We start from the raw sequence: 19,454 nt of genomic DNA on the forward strand, positions 1-19,454 counted from the left end.
ATATGAAAAATTTCAAAAACAGGAAAGTTAAAATAATTTTACAGCTATAAAGCTTTGTTTCCCACCTAGATTCTATAAATTTACAGTTTACTACAATGTATCATGTATCTCTCCCATCACTCCTCTCTCTATTCACCAATCATCTTTCTTTTTATTAAGGCAAAGTAGCTTCGGACATCAGTATACCCTTCTTACCTGATTAATAATGATATGTCTTCCACTTCAATTTTCAGAAATAATACTTGTATTTTGATGACACACTTTAGAAAATGACACACTTTAGAAAATGATTTTTGGTGGTAAACACATTTCTTAATAATGAAGCAGAAGTAATCAACCATGAGATAACAATAAAGATAGATATTTCACAATAGTATGTTGTTCTAAGTCCAGGTGTATCAGCTCTATTATCTTTATAATGTCTCCAAATTCTTACTTTATAAGTGAGAACTCAAGACAGAGATGTTAACTTGCTCATGGTCACACAGTAACTAAATGGTGGAGCTAAACTGGATACTGTGATAGCTTCTTAACACTGCCATCATCTCCATGAAGGCAGTTTATAAACCACAAGCCAATTATGTAAGTATATATAATAGTGTCTGTTTGAGTTCAAGTAACCAAGTATCCTAAAGTGTAATATATTGTTAGGAACTAGAGAGGATTCAAAGATGAACGGCAAACTCTAACTAAAAACAAACAAACAAACAGTGAAATAGAAATAGAAACCCAGATTTGTATTGCTCTAAAGAATAAACTAGTGCTGGTTGGCCGGTAACTCACTGAAAATCAAACAAAATACTGCATTATAAAAATGCAGAAGAGAAATTTCCACCTGACAAATTTAGAGAAAGGACTTGTGAAATATATTTGAAAATGGTCTTGAAAAATTTTCATGATTCTTGGTAAAGGAATTTTCATAAATAAAGTAATTTAAGAATAAAAGTTGTGGGAATCCCAAGTGGTAAGATAGGAGGATACAAGGAAATTCAACTGGGAGTGAGCCTAGACTTGGGTATATCCAGGGGTTAGGTAGCAGAGACATTGCATGTATTTTAAAGTCATCTGAATTTGCTTAGTCAATGAAAAACCATTAAAAAATTGTGTATATTTAGAGATATACCTTGTAAATATTGTAAAATATTGATTTGGAAGAAAATTATTTAAAGCAGTGGTCTGTTTTTTTATAGGTACACACACACATAATTTTACTTGCAGTTTTTTTTTTAACTTTTATTTTAGGTTTGGGGGTACATGTGAAGGTTTGCTTTATAGGTAAACTCGTGTCACAGGGGTTTGTTGTACAGGTTATTTCATCACTCAGGTATTGAGCCTAGTACCCAATAGTTATTTTTTTCTGCTTCTCTCCCTTTTCCCACCCTCTACCCTCAAGTAGAGTCCAGTGTCTGTTCCCTTCTTTGTGTTCATAAGTGGTTATCATTTAGCTGCCTCTTATAAGTGAGAACATGCAGTATTTGGTTTTCTGTTCCTGTGTTAGTTTGCTAAGGATAATAGCCTCTGGCTCCATCCATGTTCCTATAAAAGACATGATCTCATTCTTTTTTATGGCTGCATAGTATTCCATGGTGTACATGTACTGATTACATTTTTAAATTCAATTTGTCATTGATGGGCATTTAGGTTGATTCCATGTCTTTGCTATTGTGAACAGTGCTACAAAAAACATTCATGTGCACGTGTCTTTATGGTACAATGATTTATATTCCTCTCGGTATATACCTAGTAATGGGTTCACTGGGTTGCATGGTAGTTCAAAGCAGGGGACTCGTTCTAGAGGTCACATCAATACTCTAGGAGAGAGATGAGAAGACTTTAAATAGAAAACAAATAAATAAGCTAAAAATATTCTAAAAATTATTAGTAGAGAATTGGTAGTAATTGCCAGTTAAATAGATATGGGAGATGAAACTGAAAAGATGAAAGTGGAAAAACATGTTCTCCTCAAAGTCAGGGTTGCGTAAGAGATATAAGGTACTTAATTTGATTTAAGGTACAGAGTCGAGAGCACTCCACACCACAGTGATATTCGTGATGACTTTATGTATTTATGCTTGTAAGTCCAATATCCCAAAGCCTTTCACTTCTTCTTCGGTCATTTGCCTTTATGGGGAAAACTACGAACCGTTGCTTTTGGTTATGACCATTTAGTTCAAATAGACTTATTTTGTAGTGCTGGAAGGTAGCAAGCTTTCCCGCTATTCTCTTGATTAATGATTAAAAAGTATATTAAAATAGCAAACCAAATAACCAAATAGTGTAGAAGTACATGCAACTTAGAGACATATTGCAAATTATATAGGTGCAAACACTCCATGTAGCTTGAGGCAGTAGAAGGAACTCGGCTCTTGTTATGCCCTGGCTCTGCCAGTTACTAGTTTGTACCTTGAACATTCGCTGGGTCTTAATCCCAGGATTTCTTTCTGGGGTATGTGTGGATTAAATAATGCAGATAGTACAGAAGGAAAGGGTGCAATAAACAGTATCTATTATTTTCACTTGCTTTCTGTGTTTATCTTTCATTCTAATCAGCCTTTCTCTCTCTCCTGATGTGACTCATCTTGAACTTTTCTTGGGGTTAAATTATCCCAAAGGCTTTTCACAGTTTCCCAGCCAGCTAGCATCAGAAGTTTTTCCAGGCCTGTTCCTTGGCAGCCAGAGGTTTTTCTATTCCACAGCCAAAAATGATATATCTCCTCTGCTTAGGCTGTTAGCTAAGAATGTGAGATGACCTTATGTTGCATTCCCTGCATTCTTAATGTGCTGAAAGTTCCCATTCATGGTCTATTGATTCTTTGGGGCTTTTGTTTTCTGTATGTTGTGGCATAGCTGAAAAGGGAAGAAACCAGTCACTGTGGCTGCCATCCTGGTGTGCTGGCAGTCATCTGGTGATAATTATCCCCCATTACCAATTTCCCAGCTAGCTTCTTTGTAAATATTTTGAAGCCTGAGGCTGTGATATTGGAAATATTAATATAGTTTTATAATTTACATAATTTATAATTAGTCTTTGTTGATCTTAGTTGTCTGTAGCAGGGTTTTAGAATCCTTATCAGCTACCAACTTACTTCCACTGGTAATTTAAGTTTATGTTACCATTATTTATTTTTATTTATTTATTTATTCATTTAAAGACAGGGTCTCGCTTTGTCACCCAGGCTGGAGTGCAGTGGCACCATCTCAGCTCACTGCAACCTCCACCTCCTGAGTTCAAGAGATTCTCCTGCCTCAGCCTCCCAAGTAACTGGGTCCACAGGTGCCCACCACCATGCCCAGCTACTTTTTGTGTTTTAGTAGAGACGGGGTTTCACCATATTGGCCAGGCTGGTCTCGAACTCCTCACCTCAAGTGATCCGCCTGCCTCGGCCTCCCAAAGTTCTGGGATTACAGGCATGAGCCACCGCGCCTGATCTTATGTTACCATTAACTTTTAAACATATATTTTTATACAACATTTCACAAAGTTTTAAAAACAATGTTATAAAATAATAACAGCTAGCAATTTTGAAGACCAATAATATGCTTGGCATTGGCAGATAGATAGATGTACGTGTATTCCCTAATTAATTCTCCCAACACGCCTCAAAGATATGTACTTTCTGATTGTCAAGTAACTGAGGCTAGTTGATTTCTTTTTCTTTTTTCTTTTATTGTGGCGGGGCGTGGGGTGTGCAGGGACAGAGTCTCCGCTCTTGCCCAGGCTGCAGTGCAGTGGTGCGATCTCAGCATACTGCAACCTCCGCCTCCCGGGTTCAAGCAATTCTCGTGCCTCAGCCTCCCGAGTAGCTGGGATTATAGGTGTGTGCCACCATACCTGTCTAATTTTTTTTTGTATTTTTAGTAGAGATGAGGTTTCATCATGTTGGCCAGGCTGGTCTCAACCTCCTGGCCTCAAGTGATTCACCCGCCTCGGCCTCCCCGTGGTGCTGGGATTACAGGCGTGAGCCACCGCGCCCCGCCAAGTTGATATTTTTGAAGTAACAAATCTAGTGACTGGGAGAAGCCTAATTTCTACCCATTTTCTCTGAATCCTATCACAGAACAGTTTTTATGTAAGTACAGTGAAGGAAAAACTTGCTTCTTTTTATTATGTTGCTTTCTGAAAGAGTTTTCCTTCATAGTGATAATGTCAGTGGGACCTCCTTTAAAGTGTGAAGAAAAGAATGTGTATGTATATTTCTGTGAACTATCTAATTTTTTTTTTTTTTTTTTTGAGACAGAGTCTCAATGTCGCCCAGGCTGGAGTGCAGTGGCGCTATCTAGGCTCACTGCAAGCTCTGCCTCCCGGGTTCACGCCATTCTCCTGCCTCAGCCTCCCGAGTAGCTGGGACTACAGGCGCCCGCCACCACGCCCGGCTAATTTTTTGTATTTTTTAGTAGCGACGGGGTTTCACCGTGTTAGCCAGGATGGTCTCGATCTCCTGACCTCGTGATCCACCCGCCTCGGCCTCCCAAAGTGCTGGGATTACAGGCGTGAGCCATCGCGCCCGGCACTATCTACATTTTAAAGCCTTGTTTTTTCCTTTCATAGGTGGTGTTCCTATTGATTCAGAGAGAGAGGGGATTTCTGTCATTTTTCTGTAGTGGGATTATGTATTCCTCCTTCCCTGCTCTGCAACCTCTGACATGTTTTTCAAGAGGATTGGCTCAGTGGTTCATGGTGTGAAATTAACTAGGCCTTGCAGCACTTGTGCGAGAGAGTTTATAATTATTAATTCCATTTTTACAAATGAAATTTATATAATTTGTGTCCTAGAAAACCAATATGTATCCCAACTTTTAAATTTACAGATACTCCAAATGCCTTAATTAGTCATTCTGTACATTTGATTAATTCTCAGAAAAAATATTTTTGTTCTTGTCCTTTGGGGGGCTTGTTGGTGGAAGGGATAGGTCCAGCCAAATGCTGGTCAAAATGTTGCTGTACTAGACATTCAGTCTGATTCTAATGCTGAGAGTAGCAAAATGCATTCATTATTTAAATAAGCTCAAGCTGCCAAATGAATCATAAGTGCAGCCGCGTGTCCTGTGCCAAGGTGTCATTTTCATTAAGTGTAAGATTGCACCTGAAGGACAGTTTAATTTGCAGCTGCTAAAAATATTTCAACAGAGTGGTACTGTTACAAGTGGCAGGTGGTGCCGAAACGTGAATTTTGCAAGAAATGCCATCTGAGGGATGAGGTATGGAAGAATGTCAAGGAGGTGGTAAAGGAGATAAAGGGGAAAGAGAGAAGAGTGGTTTATTTACTCAGCGTTTATTGCTGTTATCACGACTAAAGATTCCATGCTTCACATGATAGCATTGGCCCAAGATTAGTAAATGTGATTGTTTGTTCAGCTTCCACTATGTGCTGAGGACATTGCAAAATTGCCGTGGTATCTGTAAATACAAAGTTTCTTCCCCAAAGGCATACCACTTAAGCTATGCAGATGCAAGAATCCTTCTCAATTCTATTTACCTTTCATAGTGTTTACATTGCAGTTTTATGGCAGTGAGATTAGTGCACTTTGATCTTGCTAAAATGGATATTGCCACTTCCTTTTGATGTTCAGCTTTTAATATACATTCACAATGACTTTCTGCTTCACAAAGCAAGAAATCTTTTCAAATTAATTTCAAAAATATTTTCTTACACTATTGTTAGATGGCATTTTGTGAACAGAGTAGATAACATTTTCATGTAGAAAGATATCCAGGGTCACTGTATACATTATTAAAGATCTGTATATGTGTCAATTAGTTTCAGTGGCCACATTGAAATCAATAATTTCTATCTGCAGGCTGAAAATAGGTATTCTCTACTTTAATGGGCCACAGGACACAGGTTTAAAAAGAAAACCTAATTATTAGATTTGAGTTTTTCATTTCTGCTTGCCATTTAATGAGAGTGACTGGACATAGAATAGCTTCCTTTGTGAATATCATGAACTTTCTTAGGTTACCAAGGGGAATTAATAAAGTAGGTCAATCTGAATAGATATTGGTAAACCTTTTCCGTAGAGAGTTTTTGATGACAAGGCAAGTTATTGAATTTCTTGTAGTTTCACAGGACAATGGGAATCTCTGATCTCCAACATATGCATTATTCTTAGCTACATAAAATGGAGAGACATGTTTTCTATTATTTTAATCCTATTGACAAAATCTAATTCTGAAGAATTGCAAATAGAAAATTTTAATGCATTAATTATCTAGTGCAAAGAAAAGAACAGCTTCTTCTAGGTTAAAAGAACATTCATAAAATTTCAAAAAAGCATTTTGAAAACCTGCCATTGTATAATATCTTGCAGAAATAGTAGCGAATTTAAAGAAGCATGTGTAAGCATTTCTTTAACTGACAACCTAAACATTTTTGAGACTATGATGAGCTCAACTCATCCAAAAAACTTGTAAACCATGCCAAAAAACAAGAAAATGTAATTCCTTCTTTCAAAAGAACCTACCCATTTTTAGTTCAGGAGATTCATTTATGTATTAATTCATTCATTGAGTCATTTGGGAACTATGCACTGTTTCAGGATTTATGCTTAGCAAGAAAGGAAAAGAAAAAAATAGGGATATTAGTTTACAAGAAGATGGAGGGAAACAAGTGATTAAGATAGAGTTTTACAGATTCTAATTGTGGAATATGCACCAGATGCCAGGGAAAGTTTGTGTGTTAAAAGGCAATAGACCATACAACGTGGTTTGGAGATGGTAAGGCCGGAGGCAGGGAAAAAACAGAGTGAATGTGACTGCCAGGAGAGAAAAGATAAGGGCCTACATGTGGATAGTTTCAGTGGGAAAGATTAAAAATAAGCTTACTGGAAAACATTGTTATATATAGAAGCTGAAGGCGAGAGAGGGAGAAATATAGGGCAAATGCCTGTCATAAGACAAATATGAAAATGCAGATATTATAAAAAGAATTAAATGTTATAAAATAAGTAGAAGCAAATATTCTTTCCGTGTCATGTGAACAACAAATTTATAATGATAGTAGATAAGGTGTTGTAGAATGATAAACAGTTTAATTAAAGGATTCCTAATGAGAGTCTGTGGTCAGTTCTGGTGGAAAGATATATCAAGGTTAGTTAATGCATATTAGGAACACTGTGAATAATGTAACTGACAAGGTTTCCCATTTCCCTATTGTGCTAAAAAACTTGGAAGCCAAAATCGTGACCCACCTCAAGTATATATATTGATCCATGTGGTAGATACTTTTAGCCTTTGTCCTGACAGAGTAACGTCAGTACATCAGTTTTGTTTTTTTGGTTTGTATGTCTTAAATTGTGTTAATTTCTCAAATCTATGAAACCTGAAATCTGTTCTGGAAAATGTATTGTATAAATGCATTCATATTTATTTTTGTACACTGTATGGGGGGCTTAGAGGAAATAGATAATGCATGGGGAAGACCAGTTATATTATTCCAAAATGTTACTGTAAAATAATAAGGACACGAATTATACTGGCAACATTAAGATTGTAAAACAAGAAAAGAAAATGAAAACCACATAAATACTTTTGGTGTTAAATTTAGAGCACTGAAAAAGAAGTCTTGCAAGAGATGGAAAATTTTAAGGTAAAATAACATTTTATTTTGATGAGATTTACCAAAACGAAAAAGGTAGGAGCAGAAGCAGTTTTAAGAGGAAAGTTTATAAGTAAGAAACTTATAAACTTAAGAAATTACTTGATATTTCTTATAAAATTAAGAAATAGGTATGATAAATTAAAGTTGTAGTGAGATATCTAGATAGAAATTTTTATCCAGAATTTTGAAATGCAGCATTGGGTCTAAAAAAAAAATAGGAAAGTTGACATAGCTTGATGAAGTTGAAGCTATAGAAATATATAAGTTCTCAAAGAGAAATAAATAAAGATAAGATCATTAACAGCCGGGCACAGTGGCTCATGCCTGTAATCCAGCACTTTGGGAAGCCAAGGTAGGACAAGATCAGCCTTGTCAACATGGTGAAACCCTATCTCTACTAAAAATACAAAAATCAGCTAGGTGTGGTGGCATCGCCTGTAATCCCAACTACTTGGGAGGCTGAGGCAGGAGAATCACTTGAACCCGGGTGGTGGAGGTTGCAGTGGGCCGAGATCATGCCAGCGCACTCCAGCTTGGGCAACAGAGTGAGACTCCATCTCAAAAAAAAAAGAAAGAAAAAAATCATTAACAATGTTGAAATAGTGAAAGAAACACTAGGTGATGACTTCATTTATAGAAGTAAAAGAAAATAAAGGACACCTAAAGAAAAATTTAAGAATATATATAGAAATTTAGAAAAAGGGAAAGAAAAGTCATGAATGAAATAGTGAAGTTTAGATAGCTTACAATTCAGGTTCAGAGTCAGAAAAGCCACAAGAAGCCAGAAAAAGCAATGGAAATATTAGAAACATGTGAAATTGTATTGTGCCAATGTCTGAAGACAACTGAAGCAGGATAAATATACAAATCTATTTTTTTTATTTGATAGTTCCGGTTGATTATCAATACAATAGTAGTGAAGGATGCAAAACAGCAGGATATACATGTACCCATTGAAAAAGTCCTCTGGTTTAAAGAATGAATGCAAGGAATCATGAGACTCTAGAGCATACAGTGCCTGTGGGAGTTTATTTTCAGGATAAAGAAATTTTAAAATACATATTTGTATTTAAAGAGAGTCATTAAGAAGGGAAAGAATAAAAATCTAAGGAAGAACTATATCTCCTTCCTTTCTGCAACTCCCCACTTGTGAGAATCCTTTCTACTTTTCCTCACCTTTCTCCAGGTCTTAGGTTCTCTTCTCTTTTTTTTTTTTTTTTTTTTCTTTTTACTCTGTACACTCCTAATCACTCCACTGGCTCAGTTTCAAATAACTTCAACTCTAGTTCACATTTCCTTCCTAAGCTTTTTTTATTCATGACCTCTGGGTCTTCACAAGGCTCTCACTCTAAAGACGCACTAAACAGAGCTTGTCTTCCTTCCATCTCTCAAATCTTCCCTTGCTCACATGCTCTCTCAGTAACTCCTCTACAAGCAATTATTCAAATCAGAAGTTTCTTTTTTATGATTTTTCTCACTATTTCTTACATTCGACATATTATCAACGAGCATAATTCATCAATTCTATTTTCAATTGATCTCTGCATGGCTCCTTTCTCTATCCTCACTACCCCATCCATACCCAGGTCACTGTCCTTTCTCATTTGTGTTTCTATGACAACCACCAAACTGGTCTTCCTGCCTTCCTTTTGGCCTAACTGCAATTGTTTTTTGTTGTTGTTTTTTGTTTGTTTTGTTTTTCTCTGCAGCAACCAGAGTGATCCTCTGAAAATATACTCCTGACAATGTCATTACCAGGTCTAGAACACTTCAGTGGCTTTGTCCAGAGCCAGCAGGCCAGATATATTTCTGAACATGACTTCCTGCATATTCTGATCTCTGCTTAACTTACTGTCATCATTTCTGACCACCTCCCTTTTTCTTGACTACTCTCTGTGTGTACAACTTTCTCCATTGTTTCTGTGATTTTGCAAATGCATTCCTTCACCTGAGATGTTTCTGGTTATTCTTCAGATCTTGAAGTATATGTCATATCTTCTGACTAAGACTTATGCAAATTCTTTCTGGTGTATTCCTTCAATGCCCTATCTCCCATGGCATTTTTTTCTAAGGTCTTATTTTTGTTCTTTCTGTGCAGTTTAATAATTGTTCAGTCTAATTATCAGAATTCCCTTGAAGATAATAACTACAATGTAGACAAAAAACATTTTACCTTAATATGCCCTAATCTTCCACAATTCAGAGTATACAGTAGGTGCTTAACACTTATTTTATAAATGAAAATATAGATGGTAAGTGATTGCATGAAGAATAAAGTTATTTGAGCAATAGTTTGTAGAATATTGGATTGAGACCACATAGTGAGAGATCTTAGATTTAAAAATGAGAAAAGATCATTCTTCCCTGAAAGGAAGAGAAATTCGGAGGTGAAGGAAGGAAAAGGAGGGAATTATTACTAAATGGCTTTGGTCCTATCAGTACAGCAGGTAACAACACCATCTTTAGAAAATAAATTAAAGATGTATATTTGTCGATTTGAGGAAGAGCAGGATGCTTTAAAACAGTTGTTGATAATCTGTAGTGATCTTAGAAGAAAATAAAACAATTTCTTAGCAACACTAGGGTTCTTGTTTAGGAAAAATAGCTTCAATTTATAGCAGATATATTTACTATGAGTACATGGGGTTTTAAACCCTTGCTTAAGTGTAGGACAAAGGGAAAAAAATCTGGGGATTTATAAAGCTGGTACAGTGGAGATTCCAGCAGCCAAGAAATCCTAGATAATAGGGAAGACAATTGGAATGACTGATTTGAAGGTTCGGATTGAATAAAGAGGTGATTCATCAGTGAGGGGATGAATACACTTAGAGAATAAGAGAGAGGGCTAAGAGGACAAAACATAACAAGGAAGGGGAAGGCAATGTTTGTGGGACTGAAGAAGTAGAAAATGTGTGGTGAGCAGAGGTTTTGACCAAAAAGCAGATTTTCTAAATGTGAAACATTAGAAGAATGGCTCATTTTAAATTGTTGGAAGAGATCAGCTAAAATCAAGGCCTGTTTTATTTGGAAATGGGAATGATTGTTTTTCAAGTCTGAGATATAACCTAAATTTCTTGAACACAAGTTGTGTTAAATTGACAGTGTTTTTCTTGGATATTCTCATTTTCTGTGTTAATGAATTTGGTTTTCATTTTCTGTGTATACTTCTATTTTTTGGCTGTACCTGAAACTAGATGAGATTGTTAATTCACATGCAAAAATCCCCACATCTGTAGTTAACATATATTGAAGAAGACACTAAAATTGAAGGTTTTTTCAGCAATGAATATACTTGATAATTTGATTGAGTTATTTCCCACTAGAGTCCACATTTGTAAGATAATAATTATCCTCACATATTTTAGAGAGGTCAGTGCAGTGCTCAATGACACCTTCACTCATGCCGAAACACCAAGAGAACATAAGAATCTATACATGTAAAATATTGTTTTCTTTGTTGTCATTTTCATGCTTTTAACATTGCTTTTGTTAGACTGTGGCTTTCTGAGAACAAGGATTGTATATTATGGATACTCTTTTCTACATGGCGTCTTGCACATATTTGTGATCTAATAACAGGCAACTGAATTTAATTACTTAGAGTTCTTTAAGTTATTCAAGTGTTTGTATGAACAACTACACTAATTTGGGAGGTAATAGTAGACCAACTTCTCCCTCCATTGTTCCAGTATTAAAGCAGAAGAATGTATGATTGTTTTCATTTTTATTCTGCAGTTGGATTATAATATCCTCAAACTTACCATGTGGTGGAGGCTTCCTTTCAGTATCATCATAATGATGTTAATATAGTATATTTGTTAACATTTTACAAGTTTGTTTCACATGTCTTAGGCTTAAAATATTTGTTTTTATATGAACTATTTATGACAGACAAGCTGAATAGGTCTCAGTTTGAAGTAACTCGATTTGAAATAAACATAATTTGAAAATTATGCATCTGAGCTCAGAGAGGGAAGAGTCTTGTTAAAGGACACAGAAGCTACAAGTGACTAAATTAAATCACTGCACACACAGGTTTCTTTTTCTTTTTTTTTTTTTTTTTTGAGACGGAGTCTTGCTCTGTTGCCCAGGCTGGACTGCAGTGGCGCGATCTCGGCTCACTGCAAGTTCTGCCTCCCAGTTTCATGCTATTCTCCTGCCTCAGCCTCCCAAGTAGCTGGGACTACAGGCGCCTGCCACCACGCTCGGCTAATTTTTTGTATTTTTAGTAGAGACGGGGTTTCACTGTGTTAGCCAGGATGGTCTGGATCTCCTGATTTTGTGATCCACCCGCCTCGGCCTCCCAAAGTGCAGGGATTACAGGCGTGAGCCGCTGCGCCCAGCCAGGTTTCTGTTACATATGTGCTCACACACAAACACACACACATATTTCTGGAGCCTAACTTTACCAATGTGATAGTAATTCTTTAGTTTGTGACAGTAATTCCTAACATGTCACATTAATTATTCTGCTCACCATCCATCATGAGAATACATACTCCTCATTATATATGCATATTTACATATATAATATATATGTATGAATATGAACAAGTAGAAATTTTTGAACAAAAGAAAGCTTTGCAACAGTTATCCAGGTTAGAGTATTGTATTATTGTATGGATCTTTTAAAAAAGCTGGTGCTAAGCAATTCTACTTTAAAACTATTATTCTCCTATTCTTATTCACTGGCACACTGAGCTTTAAATATGAACAGGTAATATTTCATATGTTTCATGTTATTTCCAGAATCTGTATAATTTCCCTAAAAAGGATAGTAAAGTGTGGCCTTGTGAAATATACTTGAATGTATGGTCCCAGAGCAAATGTTAAAAGGTTACAAGCATAGGACACATGATAATGATGATTATTCACAGGTGTAAAGATCAGGACTAAATAACTTGGATTACATGTAGATAAAGCTAGTTTCAAGTTCTGATCTCTTCCTGGTCTCTTAAGAATGGTGTTGACCTGTACGTGTATATTTCCTTGTTACCTGGATAAAATAATACACTAAAGGATAAAGGTAGATTATTGTAAGAATATAAATGTCTGCAGTATCCTAAGTGCCTTCAGTGAGGTACACTTAGCTTCATTGCACATAGCATCTTAAAGCTATGAAGCTATTACATATTTTATATAGTTTGTGAGGCACAGGCATATCAACCCAAGAACATTCAAAAGTACTTTTTGAAGTGGAGTTCTAAATATTGCTGATATACATTCTGTATAACCTAGACAGTCCCCTCCCCTCACCATTTTTCTTTTCTTTTCTCATTGCACAGATATCCATGACTGCCTATCAAGTTTTAAGCTCTAGGTTCACCGAATCAAAAAAAAAATACGACAAATCCTTATTCTCATGGAATGTATATTTCATTGGGGTGGCAGTGGAGACAGACAATAAGCAAAGGAAGATTAGATAGATAAATGGATAGATTAATCAATAAATAGTTTGGGAGATGTATCATACCAGACAATAAATCCAATTAAGATATTGGAGAGTTTGGAGAAGGAGTGATAGAGCAGAAGTTCATTCTGGCTGTCGTGTGCAGACAAGGGTTGGTAAGGTAGAAACTAAGAAACTATTTAGGAATCTATTGTAATAATTCAGATTGGCAATACATTCCTGAAGGAAGGTGATATTGAAGAATGTGGTAAGAAATGGTGATACGTAGGGATATGCTGATAGATAGAATGTTGGGTATGAGAGAAAGGGAGAATTCAAGGGTGGCCAGGATTTTTTCCTGTGTATCTAGTGGAATGACACTGCCATTTACAGGAAAGGGGAATGACAGGGGAGAATTTATTTTGTTTTATATGGATTTCACTTTTCCCTTCCCACCCAGTCTTTGCTGAAAACTGAAATAGACCAATTAGTATTTTGATTTAAATTCTTATGCTTAAAAGAAAGAATAACAATGGTGACAGCAATAAGTAATATTTGATAGTACTTATAGTTTGCAAAATATTTTAATATCCAGTAACGCGTCTGCAATGTATGATCACCCTGAAGATTTCTTTCTGCACCTACTCCTAACCTTCAGAACAAAATAAATACATTTTTCTAGAGATATAAGGTATTTTGTAAGATACTTTAAAATGCATAAAGAACAGTTAATATGTACCTACAAAATGAACAAACGAAAGATACGTTTCTTGAAATATATCAATTAAGAGTTAAGAAAAAGTAAAAATGGACTGTTCAGAATGGTATTATTTATTAAGCTGTGAATTAATATATATGCTATAATTTGTCTCTCAGATCCAAAGTTCATTAGTGCCCACCTCATCTCAGAGAGTGACAATCCTGAAGATGACAAAGTATACTTTTTCTTCCGTGAAAATGCAATAGATGGAGAACACTCTGGAAAAGCTACTCACGCTAGAATAGGTCAGATATGCAAGGTGAGGTAAAGAAAAAAAAAACTGAGAAGGATGTCATTTTCCCATAACAGCTTTGCTTTTTAAAATTTTCTACCTGTGCGCATATACAATAAAAATTATGGCTAAAGCTTGACTGATATAACAAATAAATGGTAAATAATGATTGAATATTATAGTTGGTTATGAGTAACTCTTCGCAGTCAAATATGCAGGTACAGGTTGTGAGGTAACTGGCATTATTTCACAATTACATTACATAATATCTGTTTGAAATTCTAGAGTAACAAAATAATTTTATTTTATCTGGGAGAAGATAATTTATGTTTTTTCAGTCCTAGCACAGTTTTCTCTACCTTGTAAGTTTTTTAGTTTTGGTTTTGTTTTGTTTTGTTTTGAGACAGAGTCTTGCTCTGTCCCCTAGGCTGGAGTGCAGTGATGCAATCTCAGCTCACTGCAAACTCCGCATCCCTGGTTCAAGTGATTCTCCCACTTCAGCCTCCCAAGTAGCTGGGATTACAGGCACCTGCCTTCATGCCTAGCTAAGTTTTGTATTTTTAGTAGAGACAGGGTTTCACCATGTTGGCCAGGCTGGTCTTGAACTCCTGATCTCAGGTGATCAGCCCCCCTCGGCCTCCTAAAGTGCTGGGATTACAGGCGTGAACCACTGCACCCTGCCTACCTTGTAAGTTTTGAATAAATATTTGTTGTTGGAAGATGTGAAGTATTCATTTAAGAGAGAAAAACATGAAAGCTCGTTTTTACAAACTGATTGTAGCATCCTATGTAAACATATACACACACACACACAAACACCCACACAAAAACAGTTTTGAAGCTGTGAGCTTTACCTATCTGAGGTACTTCACTTATTGTGTGGCATAATGTCAAATGTAATATTGCATTATACTGTTAGATACATAGAATAAAAATTGCTCAATAAACACTTATAGATTAATTAGTATCATCAGTGTGAAAATATAATAGTTCCATTTGTTTCCCTCTACGGTGCATAGTGCAGTATTCCTGCACTATGAAAAAGTTAACTGTTAGTATATATTAAAGCACCCTTCAAATAAAGAAAATCATAAGGCCACATTCAATGACTGTCTTAAAATTGAATTCTATCTTTTGAAGAAAGCATCCTGAAATTTAAAAAATCTGTTTCTTTCTATGTGTGACCTGTTACCCCAATATGATCTAATTATTATCTCTAGTATATTCAATTACTGAAAAATTAAAAGTTTTCAATACTTGAAAACATACAAATAGCATGTGAAGTAGATGAGACTTTTTTCTCCACAAAATACATGTCATATTTAAAAGCACTACTTTCAAGGCTTAAAAAAAAACTTTAAGGTGTTTAAAAGTATATAAATAAAATATAAATCAGTTTTACTTTAAAGTAACATGTTCTTTCAATATATGTACATAAATATCATTTTTGAAAACTATAGCTTCTAGTAAACACATACCTCAATAACAGAATTTATTACTATGCTTAGGTTAAATCAGTTTTCTTCAAGTTGAGAAGACTTTCAAAATGTTTTCTCTGGAATGAGTTTCCTTTATTAACGGTTATTCAAATATTTTCTCAACGTGTTGTTTGTAAAATATAAATTGCTTCAACTCCTTCAGTTTATAAAATATTTGAGGCTAGCGTGCTTTTGTTTGAGATCTATTTTTTGTATGGGTATTTAGGGCATATATTTATCATCCATTCGTTAAATATTCACTGAATGCCTACTGTGTACAAGCACTGGCTGTGAACCAGCCTATGTAGGTAAGATCTCAATGCATAGTAGGTAGGAGAGAGAGCATTATACTAAAACAAAACGAATCCATTCATTGCAGAGTAGAAAGGAAGGTTAAGTGATTTTTAAAGAGTCTATCATTTATTTTAATAGACAATAAAAATTGTATACATTTACTGTGTACAATACGATGTTTTAAAATGTGCATGCATTGTGAAATGGCTAGATCATGCTAATTAATATGCATGATCTCACATATTTATAATCCTTTGTGGTGAGAAGACTTAAAATCTACTCTTTTCACAATTTTCAATAATATAATTCATTTTTATTAATTAAAGTCATGGTGTTGTACAATAGATCTCTTAAACTCATTTCTCCTAAGTGAAATTTTATATCTTGGACAAAATCTCTTCATCCCTCCCCCAAAGCCCCTGGTAACCACCATTCTACTCTCTGCATCTGTGAGTTCAGCTTCTTATATTCCACATATAAGTGAGGTCATGTGGTATTTGTCTTTCTGTGCTTGTCTTATTTCTGTTAACATAATGTCCCCCGGTTTATTCATGTTGTCTCAAATGACAAGATTTCCTTCTTGATTTTTGTTTTTAAACTGTAAATTGACAATTATGATTATATAAATTTATGAGTACAAAGCAATGTTATGATTTAGGAATATAATGTGGAATAATTAAATCAACTAATTAACACACCCATCACCTCAAATACTTATTTTTTGTGGTGAGAGCATTTGAAATTTACTCTCTTACTATGATTTTGAAATGTATAATACATTATTATTTATGATACCACATTGTGCAACATATCTCAAAGAAAAAACTGTTTTTTCCTCTTATCTAATTGATTTCCTTTTTTTTTAAGGCTGAATTGTAGACCATTGTGTAAATGGACCACAATTTCTTTATCCATTGATCTGTAGATGAACATGAATTGACTTTATAAGTAATCCCTTGAATAAATAAAGGGACTACTCACAATAAATATCCCTTAAAAAGTCAAAAAAGCTTGAGGGAACGGTTTGACCACAAATGTAACAATAAGTGATAGTTACCTATATCTGGTCGTTTAAAATGATTAGGAACTTCTAAAACATGAGAAACTGTATTTTATGTTTGTCTGAAGATATGAAGAAAATAGAAATATTTTAAATTATCATTTTCATTAACAGTGCCTAACACTGGTGTTCCCTTCTTTCAGAATGACTTTGGAGGGCACAGAAGTCTGGTGAATAAATGGACAACGTTCCTCAAAGCTCGTCTGATTTGCTCAGTGCCAGGTCCAAATGGCATTGACACTCATTTTGATGAACTGCGTAAGAAGCTAGTGTTTATGTATAGAGAATATTTGTTCAGACTTTGCCATTCCATAAAAAAGCAACTTTCTCCAATTTTGTTTTTAAACAGAGGATGTATTCCTAATGAACTTTAAAGATCCTAAAAATCCAATTGTATATGGAGTGTTTACGACTTCCAGGTAAATAACTTTTTAACTACCTTATAGAAACTTCGTGTTATTTAGGTGGTATCCCAAGTACTCATAATTTGTGAAAGTATATTTTTGAAAGACAAGTGTTGCTTTAACCTTTGAGCTGTTGTGTATTCTTGAGTGACTGAAAGAAGTTATGATCTACGTAGATGTTTGTTTTTTAAATCAATTTTAGAAAAAGTCATCATTGTAATGATGTGAATATGTAATGGTGAAACAGTTTGAAATGTTCATGTCATCTTATGCATATCTTTGACTTTAAACCTTGGAATATAATGTAAAATATTATAGAGATGGAAGTCTGAGTTTTGGGAAGAGTTTGTAGGGATATAAATTAAGGATGGAAAAGTTAATTTAAAATTTGTAGAAAATACAATGGAAAAAATTCTCTGTCTCTTGATCTCTGTCACTTTAGTCAATTGCTAATGAATGAGATGAGAGAAAAGCCCATCAGCAATTCCACTGAAAGTCCTATCTTTGACCAGATGATTAGCATGGGAATCTGGGGACAAAATACATCTAGAAATGTCAAAACAGTCCATGGTTCTTCTCAGTATGTCTATTCCACAGATAGGATATTTGCTACACTTTTCTGCGGTCTTTAAACCTTTAAAACTAGAACTAAACTGGAAATGTATACGTTTGGAGAAAGTTGATTGTTTACAAAAGAAATGTTTTAATTGCTTTTAGGTAATTTAAAAAATTCTCAACCTTTTAGCTAAGATTGTGTGAAAAGTTATTAATACAACAATTGAAGACACTTTACGTAGTGTAAATAGTTTTAAAGCTTTTTAAGTCAATAAATAGATTCTCTTTGTAAAAAAATCTACTTTTTTTTTTCTGAGGCTCCATTTAGTTTTTTATTATCTACCTTGTAACCCAGATTTTAAAATAATCATGTAAAAAGACATAAACAAAATAAACAAAAACCTTCAGCATTACAGCACTAGGGTTACATTATAACCACATAAAAAGACATAATAAAAACAAACAAAAATCTTCACCATTACAGCACATAATAAAAACAAACAAAAACCTTCAGCATTATAGCATTATGACTGGGTTTTTTTTTGTTGTTTTTTTTTTTTTTTGTAACCAGTGTCAAACTCAAACTTAATTTCCTTGTCCTTTTATCCCTGCCCTGCTTTTCCTGCTCTTTCTCCACTGGCTCCTTACCTTCTTCCTTCCCCTTCTACTTCCTCTCTTTCTCTCTCTTCCTCTTGCCTCCTTCCCTCTTTCCTCATCCTTCTCCTTTTCCTATTTCTCATCCTCCCTAAGTCTCTTGCTGTCAATTAAGCAGAGATTATTTCCCTCCAGACTATTACATTCAGTATAAAGTTCACATTACCTGGGGTTGTTGAAAGAAACACATGTACATTTACATACATATAAAGAAGGATATGCATTGGGATACGTATGAAATGTTAAAATAAAAATAATTTAAAATCAAAAGTCAGGAAAAGTACTGCAAGTAACTTTGATAGCAAAGAAAATGAGTAACTGCAATGTCCAACACTGTTTTATTCCGTAACTATTAAAGCCATTACAAATTGCTTGGTTGTTTTTACTCAATAATTTTAAAAAGTCACATAAAAATTAAGAAATCCATATTCCTAAAACTATTTGCAGTTCTGCATACCTAAATAGTATTTCTTCCCTTTGGAAAAAATAAAACCAGAATGACTAAGCTATAGAACTTGAGAGACTCAGATAAATATGAATCCATTTCTTCCGTTTCCTCATTGCTTAGTGCAGTGGCTCAAATTTGAGTGTGCATCAGAATCTCCTAGAGGGCATGATAAAATTCAGATTCCTAGGCATTGCCTCCAGAGTTTCTGACTCAATAGAAATTAAATGGGACCTAAGAATATGCAGTTCAAACAAGTACCCAGGTGATGCCCATGTTGTTTGTCTAGGGACCACCTTTTGAGAGCTAGAGATAAAATAATTTCACCTCTTTATGTTAATAGAATGGATATTTGTATGTGAGTGAGTCTTAATAGCTACATATCATACTCCTTAAGTATTTCGATGATAGCTGACTTAATCAAAGATAAGCAAAGTAAAGAACAATGGAAAGGGGATAGATAACCCAAACATTACAAAGTGTGATGTATCAAGTATGCACTAATTTGCTATTTGTTCTGCTATGAAAATGTTATTAAATTCTATAAGTATTTATTGAGGTTTACTCTCTGAAATGCCATGTGAT

The 19,454-nt window shown here is 34.9% G+C and overlaps 1 protein-coding gene across 10 annotated transcripts in view; it reads left to right on the top strand.

The window, feature by feature from the left end:
- The window catches only part of SEMA3A (semaphorin 3A), a 515,603-nt gene that overhangs the window by 451,661 nt on the left and 44,488 nt on the right, over positions 1-19,454 (top strand). For all 10 annotated transcript variants that reach the window (XM_063667662.1, XM_063667661.1, XM_054495890.2 and 7 more), the window contains 3 exons: positions 13,864-14,006; positions 16,955-17,069; positions 17,161-17,230. In XM_063667662.1, coding sequence (XP_063523732.1) covers positions 13,864-14,006; positions 16,955-17,069; positions 17,161-17,230 — 328 coding nt within the window. The remainder of the gene's footprint in view (positions 1-13,863; positions 14,007-16,954; positions 17,070-17,160; positions 17,231-19,454) is intronic.

This window comes from Pongo pygmaeus, chromosome 6 (genome assembly GCF_028885625.2).
Source record: "Pongo pygmaeus isolate AG05252 chromosome 6, NHGRI_mPonPyg2-v2.0_pri, whole genome shotgun sequence".
Lineage (NCBI taxonomy): Eukaryota > Metazoa > Chordata > Mammalia > Primates > Hominidae > Pongo > Pongo pygmaeus.